Source organism: Pangasianodon hypophthalmus, chromosome 8, assembly GCF_027358585.1.
Source record: "Pangasianodon hypophthalmus isolate fPanHyp1 chromosome 8, fPanHyp1.pri, whole genome shotgun sequence".
Lineage (NCBI taxonomy): Eukaryota > Metazoa > Chordata > Actinopteri > Siluriformes > Pangasiidae > Pangasianodon > Pangasianodon hypophthalmus.
In genome coordinates, this window is record NC_069717.1 from 17340480 (window position 1) to 17358168 (window position 17689).

The following is a 17689-nucleotide window of genomic DNA, read 5'->3' on the forward strand; positions in this document are numbered from 1 at the left end:
TTAACTCTTAGCTCTCAGATCGAACAGATCAGATACGCTTTATCTGAAGGTCAAGTGCAGTCAGTTTAACCCTTACAGAATTGTGTACGATGCAGAATAAAAGCCGTAACAATAATGATACAACTACTACTACTACTAAATAAAAAATATAATAATAATAATAATAATAATAATAATAATAATAATAATAATAATAAACTTATATACAATATCAAATTTGAATTTGTAGTAAAATAATATTTGTCAAAATTTAATTGACTGGATTAAACAACTGAAATGAAAAATTACTGCCACTTTTATCCAGTGAACACATTGTCCCTTGCGTTCTTTGAGTCCCTCAGCATCCCTCGAATGTTCTCATTTCAGAAGATTTGGCTGGTGAGGAAGTTGTTATTCGTTTCCTAATCACCTATTCGGAAATAATATGATTCGGACGGATTCTGTGCGGAAGTTAAAATGACAAACCTTTAACAGGTTAAAGGGACGCGAAAGTACCACCCCATCGCTTCTGAGTCCAACCCTTAGTGGTTATGCTGCTATAGAGCTGATAACGGCTTAATTTATGTGACGCATTTACTATAGGCTACTTAAACTACCGCTTTTATCGGGACTTTAAAGAGAGACCGGTGTTGCAGACAATTTTCTGTGTTTTGGTTTACCTAAATTTTCACCCAACAAAACTGGAAAGTGTTATTCAACTCAGGAACCTTTTCGATTCATGTTTTGGGATCAGCTGCACAGTTTTATGCCTCAGTTCCGTTTCTGGAGCGCGAGAGACGCCACAGCAGCGTTGTGCATTTTTAGAATCGGCGCGCGAAATAATATATAGCGGCTCGGCTTTTGATCAGAGCTTGATAGAATCGTCACGAGGAAAAGAGGGGATGTTATACAAAAAAAAACGCTTGCTCTCCCCGGTGTTTCCGTTACAAGCCACAAGTCTCAGTTATCAGCTCCAGCAGAGACATCGCCGAGGAATGAGAAACAGCCATGAAATCAGACATCATGACTGACAAAATACGATCCGCCCTGATCCAAACAACTGCCTAAAATACGCGACTGAACAAAGTGACTCTGTGAGCTCAGTCAAAAACCGTTAAATCAATCTCCATGTTTACAATTACAGGCGCTGTATATTTTTAAGGAATTGACCATTTCATAATTTCTGCCTTTCCTTATTCGGCTGTTTCGCCAAAAAATATATTTCATCCACGCCAGCAGATCTCTACCGTACTGAAATGTTTAATGTATAAGCCAACATTGCTCCAGATAGTGAGCGCGGATAATAAATATGCATATCTTCAATTAAGGGTATTACATGGGACTTCATTTGCATAAGGATTTTGGAGCCTAACACGCCTCTTCCTTTTTGCGCACTAAAACTTTAATATAAACCCAGGTACCTAAGGTACATCCATTAGTGAGTCATAGGCTACATAACAGGATAGTAGAACTACCGCAGTAGCCGGTACCCTCAGCACGGGACCAATGCCAGTCGATCAGGACATTCTATTATTAGTATAAACTTTCACGCGTGTCATTTTTTTTTACGCAAAACTCGATTACTAATTGTTCTGGTCTGACATCTGGCCAGGTTTTACTGGTTAATGTCGTTTTTAAAAAGTAACAGGCGACATGCCTCAGCTGACTTGCTTGGTGTATTGATTATTTCCCCGACGTTTTAGTTAAGAAATTGACTCTCTGACAAAATAACACAGTTATTAGTCTAACATGAAAACAGAAAATGTTATGCTAATTCAGTTATATGTACAAAGGGTAAATTTTGCCATTTACTGATTCTCAGTGTATAGTTTGATGACTTGCTTTTAGTCCACATGGCTCAATTATAGAGTATAATCATTATGGTAAGAGTAAGATGAATTATGAAACAAACAGTCTTTTATGAATTAGTCTTACTTTTTTCCCTACAAAAGTCATTTGCGTGAATCCACTTTAGCAGTACAAAGATCATGGTTAAATGGTAGAGCGAGCATCACATTAAACATTCTCTCGCCCAGGAAGATTACGTTAACTATGCGATGCTTTTGGGAATCTCGGTACTGTACAGTTTTCGAGTTTTCTGTTCAATAAGGCCACAGTCTGTTATTTCTTTATCGTTATTGCATACGAGGAATGACAACAATGGCAATGTCAAGCTACTTAGTATGGCTACTGAAGGATGTATTCTGGATTGTGATTTGCTAACTTCGGTGAAATTTAGACAAGGTTACGTACGTTTTTGCATGATTCATGTACAAGGGCGAAATATTTTATAAGCCGATGTATCTATTTTCATTTTTAAAAAGCATTGGCACAAGTAAAACGCGAAGTTTAAATATATGAACTTAAATGACATTTGGTATATTTTTCCTATGATTTTATATGCCAGAGGCAAAATAGAAACTTACAGTCCAAATATCAAAGCGACAGTTGAACTAGGTCTATAATAAAAAAAAAAGAAAGAAAAAAAATAAAAACGGTACGAAGAAACAAAATCGGTAAAGTCAAATATTTTCATTTTTTCAGTTTTATGATTGTTTCCTTAATATTTATTTTATACTTTTAATTGTAGCCTGTTACAAATTGTGTAATATTATGTAATGATACAAAGGTCTTTAAGGGATGGGCTTTAGAAACCGTTAATTTGGATTGCCTCCAAGATGTAAGACGACGACGGGTGGGGGTTTGATAAAACACAGGTCACGTATTTGTCTCTCACTGGCGTTTTGATGACCTGAAATTAATGCTTTCTCACCAATTAAGCACTGAGCGCCAATTAAGATTATTAAAATACAACTCTATCTTGGATTATAAAAATAAATAATAGGTCTGTAGAACAGTGCACAGGAAAACAGAAGTTTAATGGCATAGGAGGAAACAATTAGACTATTGGTGTAAAGAAATTACATCCATATTAGTATATCCTCAAAGAATTTTTCACGTCGTTTTTCTTAACGCCTGGTCAGTGAATAAGACAGGCAAAATAAAGCACAAATAAAACCAGAAAAAAATGGCGATGTGTTGTGATAATAATAATAATAATAATAATAATAATAATAGTAACTGTGTAAAAATGTAATATTTGCAAACAGTGCCGCGTCTAGAGGGGTTTATCAAAACCCCTTCGTTTAAAAGAGAGAAGTATGTCAAGTCTTAACCCACAGTGAATATGGCTCTGACGTTAATTGGGTTGTAAGGAGCGGCTCCTGCAGCGTTACGGTGTGTATTAGTCGGATTCCATGCTGTCAGTACGGCATTCGGTTCTTTTGACACTAAACGCGCTCTGTTTCCTTTTGTTGGGACTAACGGTGGTGAGTCACGGGGGTCTGTGTCCGGGACTGGTTTTATTGTGCAGCATGTCAGCTTGTCCTGTGGGAAATAGTTAGAGCCACTATTGCATTAATGATCCAGTCCCATTGCATAAAAATGGGAAAAGCGCACGGCATTTTTTTCCCGATAAAACAAATTTTAATTTTCTAAGAATTGCGCTGAAAATTTATCACCAGATAATAATTGCAAAATAACGTATTGCGCGCTCTGGACCTCACTGACTCGAACACACACACTCCAAAGTAACCACCGAACATTGGCATAACATAGCGCTTCGCTGATTAGCATAATCATATTCATAAGTTTTTAGTTAATTAGCTAGGTCTCTTATTTAAGTCAAATGAATACACCCAACCATATGCAACAAATATTAAAAAGATAATTTGCGCGTGAGTTACCATCACATTTGTATCCGGACGAACTTAAATCCCGGCAATACTTCTACACGTCGCTCTTATCATGAGTCTGACAGCGCCGCGCAGCCAATGACTGTGCGCGGTGCGCTGTGACGTCAAGGTCTCCGTAGAAAAGGCGCGGAGTGTCGCGCGGATTTAGAGAACCGAGAACAGGAGTAGGGGGCTGGCAAAACACAGCCATAATAGACACACATACGCATACCCCAAAAGTGCACTCAACTCCTCCTCGTCAGTTACTTACATTTGGCTGCGACTACAGGAGGGACACATCGCTTGCGAATAACAACAGCTCCTTTTCAGAGAATATGTGGCTATAAACAAGCACTTGGCATTAAAGTAGCCATCGTTAAAGGCGTCGATATGTTAGTGTTTATCATTCACTGGAGCCTTCTGTCGTGCTGAAGTTGGACATCTTTTGAAATGACAAAGCGCCGCAGAGGAAGCGAAAACACGACGAAGATGCAAACACTAGTAAAAGTCGAAAGGTTGAAATTGTAGTCGAAATTTCCACACTATTCAGGATTAATTTTTATTCGGCGATGAGAAAAAAATGGATTTTCGGTGAAGTACGCCTGCAACCTCCTCCATCCTAAGAACCGAAAAGAAAAACCGTCTTGTTCAGTTTAACAGTGTGATGACACACGTCTGTCCAACTGAAAATTGCCCACGAAACACTTCAGACGAGCATTACAAAAGTGGCCTCCGTTGTGGTACGTGCTCAAAGCTCCGGAATGCACCGACATCCGAGTGTGTGCGTTCTGTGTGCCGTTGATGTGTGTGTCTAGGTCCATTTACCTACACTGGATAAAAGGCAGTAACGGTAAAAGAACAGCAAAGTATTAGCTTCTGATTAGGAGTCCTATAACGGCGCGTTCATGAACGAAGTCATATGAACCGCAAAGGGCCAGGTCTGTATCTTACTGAAGCAAACACGTGCTTTTCGCTCCCGTCCGCGATGCTTTTCCACGGCCTGCCCGGAGGCGACATTCACGGCGTGATGGAAGAAATTGAGCGCAGAGGCAAGAGCGACTCGGCTGCTATCAGCTCGGCAATAGATATGGGCGAAAGAGAAACGGTAGGTGATAACACACGCTGCAGGCACTTTGCCTGAAAAAATGCTACAATTTCCATTTTCACACTTTTACAAGGCCAAGGATGCGTTCACAAGAATCTACGAACTTTTTACAAATTTTAAATTAAGATACTTTACTATTTAAAAATATTACAACCTATATCATATGATTTATGAATTTTCAGACTTCAGCGAATATTAAACTAATAATGCAAGCCCAAATCAATGGTATAAATTATAGCCAGCGAGGGATGAAATTTAATACATTTGTTAATATCACACGTTTTCTTTCCATTATTATTAATTTGTAATTCGTAATAGCGTAATTGGTTGCAGAATGATTTTCACGAGTAAACAAGTAGTTGATAAAATGCTCACGATCTCCGTGTCATTGATATAAAATCGAACTATTAAATTATAGGCCAGTTTTATGAAACAGTTTTGATGTTTGCAAGTATTTTAGTGACCTCTACCAAAGCCTTCAGAGTTGTTTAACGTGGTATCCAGTTTAGGCCAAATGTATGCTAGTTATAAGCCATCCATTCGAGTAAAAATAAAGTAAAATGAAATAATATAAAATACATTTAATTAATATTTGGAGAAGTTGTGGCTCATGTGCTGCACAGCCCATATAGATGAGTCGCCAACCAATGATGGGGCTTTTTTTGAGCGCCATTTTATATATATATATATATATATATATATATATATATATATATATATATATATATATTTAATTTATATGAAATTTATGTAAATTAAAAACACTGTGGCTAAACAGTGGTAATTCATTTTAACACTAGACTCTAAATATATAGTAAAATCCACATTGTGTGCATGTCTGTAGATGGTGTGTCTTGAAGTTTTTAGTACACAGTCATCACACACTCTTTCGACACAAGAAACTATAGCCCTTATTACAATGATAACAACAACAACAACAACAATAATAATAATAATAATAATAATAACAATAATGTCACATTTTAATATCGTTACTTATTCGATATTATTATTATTATTATTATTATTATTATTACATAAGGGCTACCGTTTCTTGTGTCGAAAGAGTGTGTGATGACTGTATAATAATAATAATAATAATAATAATAATAATAATAATAATAATAGTCACATTTTAACAATATCGTCACTTCTTCTTCTTTTTATTATTATTATTACTGCGTGTGTGTGTGTGTGTGTGTGTGTGAGAGAGAGAGAGAGAGAGAGAGAGAGAGACGCACATTTAATATGCAGGAATTATGCCCTTTGAAAAAGATGCAATGGCCATGATCGTGAGTGCAGGTGCAAAACATAGCTATCGCGATCAAACAGCATCATATTTGTTTAAAAATATGTAAATAGTAAAATGCACATCTATAATATCTATTTAAAAGTCTAGATGTATATTTTTTGACCCTTCACGTGCTTCATGTCCTCTATTTTCCCTTTTTTAGACACCTTGTTAAAAATGTACCAGCTCTGGGAACTAAGCATCTCTAATCAACCAATGTTCAGTATACAACTTTTCAGTTCACAAGAATTAGCACTCAGAGTTTTCACTTTAATTCGCATGAAGTCATTCGTTTTTATGAGAGACCATGCAGTTTTGTATTGAGATACGGTTGCAACCTCAGATTTTAGGATCATATCATTGATTTTTTTTTTTTTTTGCTATCAAATGGTAATAAAATATGCTTTTGGGGCAGTTTGGGCGCAGTCTTTGCTGAACCTGTATGTGGTGTTTCTCCTCAGAGCATGCCGTCGATGAGCGGTGAGCGTGTGGCTCTGTGTGCTGGCTGCGGGGGGAAAATATCCGACCGCTATTACTTGCTTGCCGTAGACAAGCAGTGGCACATGCGCTGTCTGAAGTGCTGCGAGTGCAAACTCAACCTGGAGTCCGAGCTCACCTGCTTCAGTAAGGATGGAAGCATCTACTGCAAGGAAGACTATTACAGGTGTGTGGCTCGCACACACATGGGTGCCAACTTTCCAAGACAGCAATATGGCTTCATGCAAGCCAGATTTCACTAAGCTGAGTCTGCTTTTGCTGTCTTTAAGAATGTAGCCACAGACACATACTCTGCACGTTCTTCACGAAAGAAAATAAACAGCAAATTGACATATTACTTAACCCTCTTAAAGCTAGCAATATTGCAAACGTTTTTCTGCTTCTGAGTGATATTTTATTGTAACAGTGGTTATATTTTAATGGATGAAAATGAGGTAAGCCTACAATTAAACGAGATGTCATTCAGCAGGCTCATGGCAGGCACATATTTTGTCTTAAATTCCGGTAATAATATTAAATATTATTATCTAGGTCTATTAAGCGAATGCTATTTTACAATACAGCGTTAATACCGCCACGTTATTTGTCAGAAAATGTAGTAAATTAAAATATTGGCATTTATGGATAATTATTGCATTTATCAGCTTGGGTGTTTATTGTTGTTTACAGCAGTAAATATCAGACTCAACAGTGCACTTTTTAAAAATGAAATAATGATACCTCCAGTTTCGGTAGCAGACTAGGCCTATTGGAGATAAAAAAAAAAAATTATATACTACTTGTATGTCGTTAATCTATTCAATCTAGGCTCATGGCTGTGTCTCTCTTGTGCAGAAGGTTTTCGGTGCAGAGGTGCGCGCGCTGCCATCTCGGGATTTCAGCCTCGGAAATGGTAATGCGAGCTCGGGACTTGGTTTACCACTTAAACTGTTTCACGTGCACGACGTGCAACAAAATGCTGACCACTGGCGACCATTTCGGCATGAAGGACAGTCTCGTGTACTGCCGTTTACACTTCGAGACGCTCGTGCAGGGGGAGTACGGACACTTCAATCACACAGACGTGGCTCCAAGTAAAGCGCTGGGTACAGCGGGGGCGCTCGCGCTCTCCTACTACAATGGAGTTGGCAGCGTACAGAAAGGACGCCCGAGGAAAAGGAAAAGCCCCGGGCCCGGAGCAGATTTGGCCGCTTATAACGCAGGTGAGAGCTATTTTTTTAACTGCTGAGATGCAAGCAGTGCGTCGGAAAAGTGCTGCAATTTTAATGTTTTTTTTATGTGTGAGGCTAAGCTACTGTTATAATGTATCAGTAAAGTAAGTGGTGCATCGCAAAAGAATTGTTCTTTTTCAGGCTTTCAATTTTCAGGCTATGCAAAGCATAGGTTAATGGAATAAAGAAGACATAAAACATAGATTTAAAGATTCCATAATCAATACAATCACTGAGTTGTAAGTCCTGGTTGTAAGTTAGTACATTTTAAGAAGTAAGCAATAAAGTAGTAGTAAGTCTTATTTCAAATGACCTGTGGTACAGAGCAGACATGGCCTCCTACAGTGCAGGTGAGCGCTGTTTTGGAATGCAAACGGTGCATCGAAAAAGCATTGTTATTTTCAGAGTCTCAGGCTGTTGGCAACTTTAAACTAGGCCTACAAAGACCAATGCAACAAAGAACATATTGGCTTCTATAAACAATACATTTAAAGGCACTGGCTTAGCGTTATGTTTTACGTTTCAGGCTGTGCAAACCTTTACATTTCAAATGAAACCTAACTATCATAAGAAAAGAAGTTATCTTGCGCTACAAACCATAGATTTAAAGGGTGTTTTCTTTAACCCTACAAATGCTAAAAGATAATGTCTTAGTAGGAAGTACTAGAGATTTTTAGTCATGCAGAAGTCTGAAAACACATATCTGACAATAGTAGCCACGAGTAAATAAAATAGGCCACTTTTTAACAGCAGCCTGTTTGATGATAATCTATCCAAAAGAGCTATAAAAATAAACTGAAAAATATAGAAAGGATGATAGGATGTACATTTGTGAATATAATCTTCAACGCAATTATTGCTGTTTTGTAACATATATTTTGATATATGAACTTAATTAGGCAACGTAGCGGGCATTTTCTACTGAACGTAAACTAGTGCAATTCCACATTTGTTGAGAAAAATGTCTTAAAATCTAGCTGTGAGAGGAAATGAAACAAACAAACAAAACATAGACAGCAAAACCATCAAATTAACATATAACTATAGCTAAAATTGGAAAAAAACTGTGAAACTATTTTAAATAAGGCCTAGTAACTCCTCACACAGACGATTTTTAGTGTTTTCTCTCTCTCTCTCTCTCTCTCTCTCTCTCTCTCTTACACACAAATATACACACTCATTAATATATCGTATATGTATATCGTATATATATACATATATATATATATATATATATATATATATATATATATATATATATATATATATACTATATATGATAATATATAAATTAATCACCCGCAGAGGTTAACATTTCAGATTTTCTGATCATTTAGCTTCAGTCAGAAGGTTATATGCTAATTAAAAATACAATTACCCCTTACTCTCTTAGAAGAAATGTCCTTCAGAGGTTCTTTGGGGTTCAATGGTTAATTAAGGGTTCTTGGCTTCAAAAATGGCTCTAAATTCTTTAAGGTTTTCCCCTAAAGGTACAACTGAAGAACCCTTTAAGGGTTCTAAATTTTCTAAGAGTGTAGTTACTTCGCATGTTTCAGAGACCGTGTTTTTCAGGCTAAATTTTGTCTTGATTCGATTACAGCTAAGTTTTGTTTGAGAGAGAAACTTATTTAGGAATTTTGATCGCTGCAGTTGTATAATGCTCAAAACTAGTATGCATAAATTCTAGAATGTTAGTGTCCTTGAGCTTACGACAATTAGCAGCAACGTGACTCGTGAACTCCTGCATTAAATGCTTTGGGAATGAATGATGACAGATACATGGCTGACAAGTGGGAATTTACTTAGGTGCAAGTCGAGACTTCTAGAAAAATAAAAAGATGTGAAAGTGGAAAAGAACTCAACATAGAGAGGTTTTGGAGGGGAAGAAAAATTATAAATAACTTTCTCAGACCTAATCTATTTCACTTTCCTTTGCTTAGCCCAAATGATGCCTTGAGCCCCTGCTTATAATCACGTGCCCAAATTCACAAACAACTCAATAATATTCAGGTCATTTTCAAATTACAATGTTATTTGTGCTTAATTTTATTGTTTGACTTTCCATTAAGTTTTGCTGTCGTTTCTAAGGAGACAATAAAATTCTAATATGTGGCCGATCTGTGATAATCATAATCGAAATTGCAAATATGAGGACTTTCAGCGAACAATATATATATATATATATATATATATATATATATATATATATATATATATATATATATATATATATATATAAGGTTAATGTAAGGTTAGGCCTACACATTCTAGTCCAAATACATTTTTAAAAGGCGTTCATTTTACTGCTCAGTGAATATTTTCACAGCTTTTTATAGCTAATGCCAAGTAGCTTTGTGTTATTCCATTTTTACCCACTGAAATGACTTCAACTCTCTTTATCGTGATATTAAATTTGAAAAACTCATTTCCGTGTCACACTAAAGTCCATGAGTCACCTTACCATGTTTTTCTGGGTTCTGGACCTGAGCCACTACATAACTTTAAAAATGAGTTTAGGGATTGGCTAGAACAATACGATCAATACAACGAATTGTCAGATATCAAATAACTAATTTCCTGTTAAATCACTGCACAGTGCCTCACGCACGTATTAGTAGACAGCATGTACGGAGACATTTTTGCTTTCGATGACTGCTGCCCCCTTCAGGTTACAGGAACCACAACCACGGCGAAATGCCCAGAAAGGAGGATAAAACATTAGCTCACATAAACAGTTTCGTTAAAAGTCATACTAATGAACTATTTCGAAGCTACAGCTGCTTAGGACAACTGCCCCTGCCCCTGCCCCTGTGAGACTGTGTTAAACACTGATCAGTATCATATCAGGTTGTAGTAAAGAGGGCAGACTACGGATTAATTTACTACTATAAAACTAGACTCCACATACTATTCACTTAGACTGTATTTCGATGAACAGTAGTATTTATCAATTGCCAGATTTCCATCGTTTACAATCCATTTACTCGCCATGTGCATCGTTGCACACATTAAAGGTTAATTATCCGACGTGCTGATCAGACGGTTTTTCCGTGAGTAATATTTGCACTTGTCAGAGAAAACAGAATTCCTGAACTGTCTTGCGTCTAGCAACACTTCAACCTCTGCCAAGAATTACTGCCCACAACTCTCTGCGTCAGTATCTTTAAAAACGCTTCACTGCAAGCTAAATCTCCAATTGCTGGGCCACATGCAAATGAATGTTATAAATAAACAGGCATGGCTAATATTTTTATGGCTAATAAGTCTGAAAATAAGTAAAAGTTGTTAGGCAAATTTTTGCACTTTGTTATTACTTTGTTATAATCCTTTAGATAAAAAAAAAGAAAAAAAGAAAAGTAAATCTGTTAAAGCAAAAAAGAAAAAGAAAAAAAGAAAAACATAAATCTGTTGTATTTGGATAAATATTATTTATGTGTGATTCTTTTTAAACAAAATTATATCAAATAAATAAAATGGGTATGTATTATCTATAAACTATTTCCCCTGGTCTGTAGGGAACTGGATTTCCCCCTTTTTCCTTGCATGAAATCAAAGAGTATATCACTTTCATGTACGAGTTTAACAGTAAAAATCCGGATGCATATAAACAAGCAATTATTTAAGTGAAGTTTAAATGTAACAATTAGAAAACTGAAAAAAAGAAAAAGCACTCAAAATGGCACCTCATTATTTTATAGTCTTGCATAGAATCTGAAGAAGCAACTCACTGTCAACACAACTGATTCTGCTACTATAAAGGTTTATTAGAAGAGAATTGGCTGGGAAATGTCTCTGTATCATGCTGTGGTAGTTCAGCATACCTAACTGAAATGAAGACACCAAGCCTGCCTTATGTATCTGATATAATTACTATTTGGATATTCAATTTATATACAGTTGGAGACTTTCCACATATGATGTTCTGACTCTTACTTTTTATTTATTTTATTTTTTTTGTGCAAAAACATATTGTACCAATGGTTTGCCATGATTAAGTATAGCAATTAAAGGCTACTTGTGAACCAATTTGTATAATTGTCTGTTGCATGAGAAATATATTTCCTGATGTTTTCTTTAAAACAGCACTAAGCTGCAATGAAAATGATGGGGATCCCATGGACAGAGAATCTCAGTACAGTTCTGGTCAGAAGACCAAGAGAATGCGAACTTCCTTCAAGCACCATCAGCTGAGAACCATGAAGTCCTACTTTGCCATCAACCACAATCCTGATGCCAAGGATTTGAAACAGCTGGCACAGAAAACAGGTCTTACAAAGCGTGTACTTCAGGTAAGAAATCCACAATTTTGTCTGTATTAAAGCCATGACGCCTGTTAATTCCAATACTGATTCAAACACTGATTTGAATTTCATAAAATTTTAAAGTATATGTTTCTTAATATAAACCTTTTCTGAAACCTTATACAGGCATGAAATTAAACAAGACTATCCTAAGTTGAATTCTTCCAATGAATTTTTAATTAGAAAAATGAGCATTGTAATTAAGGTCAATGAGTTGTCAATTCTGTGAAAGTTACTACAAAAATATGAAATTAAAAAAAATATATAAAATAAACAAAATGGGACCCAATAGAAGAGACAAATAAAAGAATTATTACATTCCAAAACAAATCTGAAAATGAGCCTTGCATCAAGAACCAGCTGCTTCATCAGCTATCATTGAAAGGAAGGGAGATCAATATAGGCCGTAGTTTCCTCATAAATGTGACAGATAATTGCTTGAAGAACTAAAGAAAGAGAGAAATGAAATAAACAAAAAGACTGTTAAGCATAAAAGCCCTAATTATCACATCTAGAAAACAAAGCAGTCATTTGCTTGGATGAGCCTGCTAACCCTTTAATGAGAGTGCTTTTCCTTTGTCATTCCATTTCAAATGCCTTTTTCCCTCATGGGTTCGTTACTAATGGATGGATTGCCATGTTGTTTCAGGTCTGGTTCCAGAATGCCAGGGCCAAATTCCGACGAAATCTTCTGCGTCAGGAGAACAGTGGAGTGGACAAGGCTTCAGATGGGTCAACTCTAGCTGGTGGAACCCCATCTGGTCCTGCATCAGAAATTTCGAATGCCTCTATGAGCCCGTCTAGCACTCCAACCACACTCACAGACCTCACTAACCCTACCATGCCCACCGTCACCTCTGTACTGACCTCTGTGCCAGGCACCTTGGATGTGCGTGAATGCCGGAGTCCTTCTCAGACCACACTTACCAGTCTCTTCTGATGCCTGCCACTCAGCGATAATCACCACTGACTCTTATAGCTGTGTAATTACAGAGCACATCCTGTTTTCTGATCTAAGTTGTGAAGGAATCCGTTACTGGTTCACTTTACTTGGACACCACATAACGTCATAACACCATTCCTAGCCCCGATGCTTACAGGTGCTGTTTGTAAAATGGTGTGATAATGCAGCTGTGATTAGTGGCACAAAACTTTGTAACTGTACAAGTCACAGATGTTCCAGCCTGGGCATTGTTTTCAATAGACCCAACAAAATGCAAACTTATGGTCATGCCAGCTAGAACCAGAGACAATTAAAAGACTGTTAAATTACACAAAGTAGGGGGAAAGACAAAAACAAACTTGAAATTGGTTAAAAAGTAAAAAGCTTTTGTTTGATCTTGAGCCTCTTTCAGAGTATTGCATAGAGGCAAGCATGCCTCAGTGAAAGGATATTGACGTTTTTGTTGTTGTTTTTGGTCTTTGATGGAATTGAAGAGAAATTATTTGAATTTTTATTTCCTTCTTATATAACTATGTTTACAGCACAAGACTGAGGATAAAAGTGCTCACATCATATGGGAATTGACTTCTTTCTTCAGCCTTTTATTTATGTAACTGCACACAGGGGTCAATGTGAGGAAAATGGATTATAATATGAATAATTTTGAGATGAAATTCATAAACAGTAAAATCCTGACTGTCACGTGCCTTATGCTGCATTTTAGTAACCCTATACAAAGTCCATTTCTCACTGCTAAAAATGAATTGAATTTGAATATGTGTATTTTATCCATTGAGAGGACAAGGGTTGGTAGCTCTGCATAAACATGAGCATTAAATGCAGGTACATACCCTCTCTTTCCTTCTCTCCCTCTCTCCCTCCCTTTTGCTCTCTCTCTTGCCTTTTATCTCTTTCTCTTCTAAGAGAAACTTAAAAAAAATGAAATATCATGTAAATGATCTTAACTCAACATCTTACCTCACTAAGAATCCACTGGAAATAATAGAACAGCAGCTAAAACCTTAATACACACTTCATCTTAGCAAAAAAAAAAAAAAGAAAGAAAGAAATAAATAAATAAGTAAAATAAGTGCACTGAAAAAATACTACAGCTGGTTGACTATATGTACTAGTTTTGAGGGACGTTGCTCAGAACAGGGTAATGTAAATCAGTAAATATGAAATTGTTTCATAAACTCAAATGAAAGAAACACTACATATTTTGTTGTAGATGGATGATTTCTTTTTCAATTATTGAGACGTGACAGTGTTGGAAACGGGGTGAATGTTTCCATGGTGACCACGGGCGTCTTGTTGAAGATGCTGTATGGGTTGGACTGACTCCTGAGGTGTTTCTTTGAGCATTCCTCACAATATCGCATTTGATGTAAATCTTCAGTTCTGTGCAAAATATATAAATGAATTGTATCTGGTCATCCTTGTTATTGCCATAAACTGAGAAAGAAGAGGTTTTTGTAGTGAAAATATGTGAGATCTCATCTCTCATTACTATTACTGTAGTTATGATGCCATTATTTATTCCATTGTGATCAGTGTTTTCAGATTAACAGGGAATGTGTTTATTGAAAGATTTATTTATACACTATATGATCAAAAGTTTGTGGACACATGACCATCACACCCATATGTCGGCCTTCCCCAAACTGTTGTCACAAAGTTGGAAGCACATAATTGAATAGGATATCATTGTAAGATGTAGCATTTCTACAGCTTGACTATATCTGGAATGGGATGCTCAAAAAGCACATATGGGTGTGATGATCAGGTGTCCACAAACTTTTGGCCATATAATGTATGCAGAGCAAAACCATAAGGTGGGCATGGTTACGAGATTTACATAATATTTTATCATAACCTTATTTAACTCAGATGACTGACATTTTAACTTTTATGTTACTATTTCTATTTGATAGAAGACATTGCCATGGATTTTCTCTATAATTCGGTTTTAAATATTATGTGGTTATTTGTTTCATGACCTGAAATTACAACAGTAACAGCAGTCTTAAAAGAAATGCTATAGAATCATACAGTAATGATGGATACCAATTTTCCATAGTTTATGTAGTTTTATAATTGAACTTTTATTGCTGCAATGTACTGTGTATGGAAACATAGAAAATTCGAGAATTCAATTTATTGCTTCTTATACAAATGAACTGACACACTGGGATACTCTACATGACTATATTTATTGCTGTTCTTTCGGCAGCTCCTGTTAGGGGTCGCCACAGTGGCTCACCTCCCATTGTCTGCATATTGATTTGGCACAGGTTTTAGACCGGATATCCTTCCTGACGCAACCCTCCTCTTTTATCTGGGCTTGGGAGTGGCACTGAGAGTGCACTAGCCTGTGCACCCCAGTGACTGGGGTTGGCACTCAATGTGGGCCTCAAATCCATGATCCTGAGATCAAGAGTCCCATGCTCTACCAACTGAGCTAGCCAGGCACCACGATATTCATTATTGTATGTTCCTAATTAAGATCATAAAACACAACTTAACAAAATAAGTCAAGGCACAAATTTGAGTGAATTTTAGGGTTCGCAGTGAGCATACAATAAAGAGCACATCATGGATATGGCAACAAGGTTATATACCTGATCAAATGAATAATAACACCAATAACCACCAATGCTTACCACTTCATTTGCCCAACATGCCCACAGGGAATGACAGTGATGAACCTGTCTGAAGCTGACTGGTAGAACACAGTCACACCCCGAAATCAAATGCTTACAACTTTTAAACAAATTTTAAATATGGCTGTTTACAATAGGGCCACTTCTGGCTCACAATATTTTTCCATTGCTAAATCTGGTACTTAGGTGCCGAAACTGAATTTGGCTCAGAATAGCCAGGTAAAACATTTTATGGCTGCTGAGTAAACTAAGTAAAATGTTATTGCTGATCTGTTTAAATCTAGAGATTTACTTCTACTAGTTAATGCCTTACAATATGCAAGGCAGTGTGCTGGTCCCTGAACATTACCAGGTCCTGAAATGAGCAATAAATTCACATAAGGGCAGATTGGTTTATCTGTCTGCTTTCTCACCACAGAGTAATTAAAGTGAGAAATTCTAGCTGTTTGCCCAGCCAGGGTGTGATGGTCATGTGTCCACAAACAATGGGAAGCATTTATCTGATCTTGTCCTTTGCAAAATACATTACTGTCAATACAGTGCTTCCCAAAAAATACAATGTGTAAAATTAGTTGTGACACAAATATTCAGCCAATGAAAGGCAATCAGGGCAGTTCACTCTGCATGCTGGCATGAAGGCGGACAGACACATTTGCAGATGTATGGTTTTATTTAAAACCAATCAGGAAGTGCTAGACAATACTCAAAGCGAAGACAGGCTCATGGTCAGAAGACTGGCATGTAGGCATAAATTAGAAAAGACAAAACAATAGAACAATTAGATAAAATGATTAGAAAGACAAATATGACTGGCTGTGGTCAAAACAACAAGGTAGAGAACAAAGGCTTGAACTTATAACAATGCTGGAGCAAGACAAAGTGAGAGTCTGGATTTTTTATGAGAGTGAAGAGGAATGCAAACAGGTGAGTAACCAGTAACTGTGAACAGGAACAGGTGCTTGTTACAATGTCAAGGGTTGGGGATTATAGGAATTGTAGTCTGCACCTTCAGGGGTTGCTGATATGGGTGTGACACGTGCAGCTTCACAACAGTACTGACACCATAATTAACTGACTAAGAAGACTGAGCTATGCCATCAGTCTATCTGGATCATGTCTCTTTGTGCCACATTTATCTAGCAAAGCAAACACTTCATTCAAAACAATTTTAACTCTTCTCAACATAGTATTTTTGCATCATAACTTTACACACAAACCATCAAATGATTAGCCATATGCACACCAAATACACACGGATGTAACAAATATAAAACACTACTATATTGTGTCTTTTGCATATTCAGTGTGCAGTGGAGTGCAGAGCAGTTTTCATAGCACTCACACACACATGTACATACACAAATACTGTATAAAGAGTATGTATGCATATTCAGTATATATTTACATTATAAACAGAAATGTAAGGCGGGGAAATTTATTTATTTTTTTAAAACATTGTATTTTCATTGTATTTGACTTCAGGATGAACAGTAGAAGACAAAGCAAATACATTTGAAGATACTGTAAACAAATAAGCTTGTTACTGAAAAGAAAAAACTAATTGGGTGTATCCTATTTGGGTCTGGCCACAACACCTCATCAACATCACAAGCAAAGTTCTCTCTGGCTAATCAGAGGAGGGAGTAGCGTCTGGAGTGTCATATCCAGCCCTGGCATGCCCCCTCGTCTATGTCACCACAGGCCTTCTCCATCGCCTGTAGAAGGGGTATGCATTGGTGAGGTTGGTGATCGTATACCTTCACATGCTGAAACGGCATGCTGAAAAGAACTCTTCTATTGGATTTAGAAATGGAGAACATGGTGCCAGTTTGAGCATCAAAATTTGCGGATGGTCAGTAAACTAATTGCAGACCAGAGTAGTCTGGTGGAAACTTACGCTGTCCCAGATGACAACAAACCTGGACTGCTCTGGCAAATTCCTCTGGTCATTGGGAATGAGGATA

At 36.9% G+C, this 17689-nt stretch overlaps 1 protein-coding gene across 2 annotated transcripts; it reads left to right on the forward strand.

Moving 5' to 3' along the window:
• Nucleotides 1–3896: 3896 nt before the first annotated feature.
• lhx2b (LIM homeobox 2b) lies at nt 3897–17197 on the forward strand. 2 transcript variants are annotated; one of them, XM_053236524.1, is made up of 5 exons: nt 3897–4818; nt 6571–6773; nt 7445–7809; nt 11902–12107; nt 12769–17197. In XM_053236524.1, exons 1-5 carry the CDS (start codon nt 4633–4635, stop codon nt 13057–13059), a joined length of 1251 nt encoding a protein of 416 aa, XP_053092499.1. In that variant the 5' UTR covers nt 3897–4632; the 3' UTR covers nt 13060–17197. The 2 variants fall into 2 exon arrangements, with proteins under 2 accessions (XP_053092499.1, XP_026781040.1); XM_026925239.3 differs by having other exon boundaries at nt 7442–7809; nt 12769–17196.
• Nucleotides 17198–17689: the final 492 nt, after the last annotated feature.

Bases quoted from the DNA above. Each gene is read 5' to 3' on its own strand.
- lhx2b (XM_026925239.3), top strand. From the start codon at position 4,633: ATGAACCGCAAAGGGCCAGGTCTGTATCTTACTGAAGCAAACACGTGC. The intron at 6,774-7,441 runs GTGTGTGGCTCG...TCTCTTGTGCAG, and splicing joins TGCAAGGAAGACTATTACAG to AAGGTTTTCGGTGCAGAGGT. The intron at 12,108-12,768 runs GTAAGAAATCCA...ATGTTGTTTCAG, and splicing joins TTACAAAGCGTGTACTTCAG to GTCTGGTTCCAGAATGCCAG.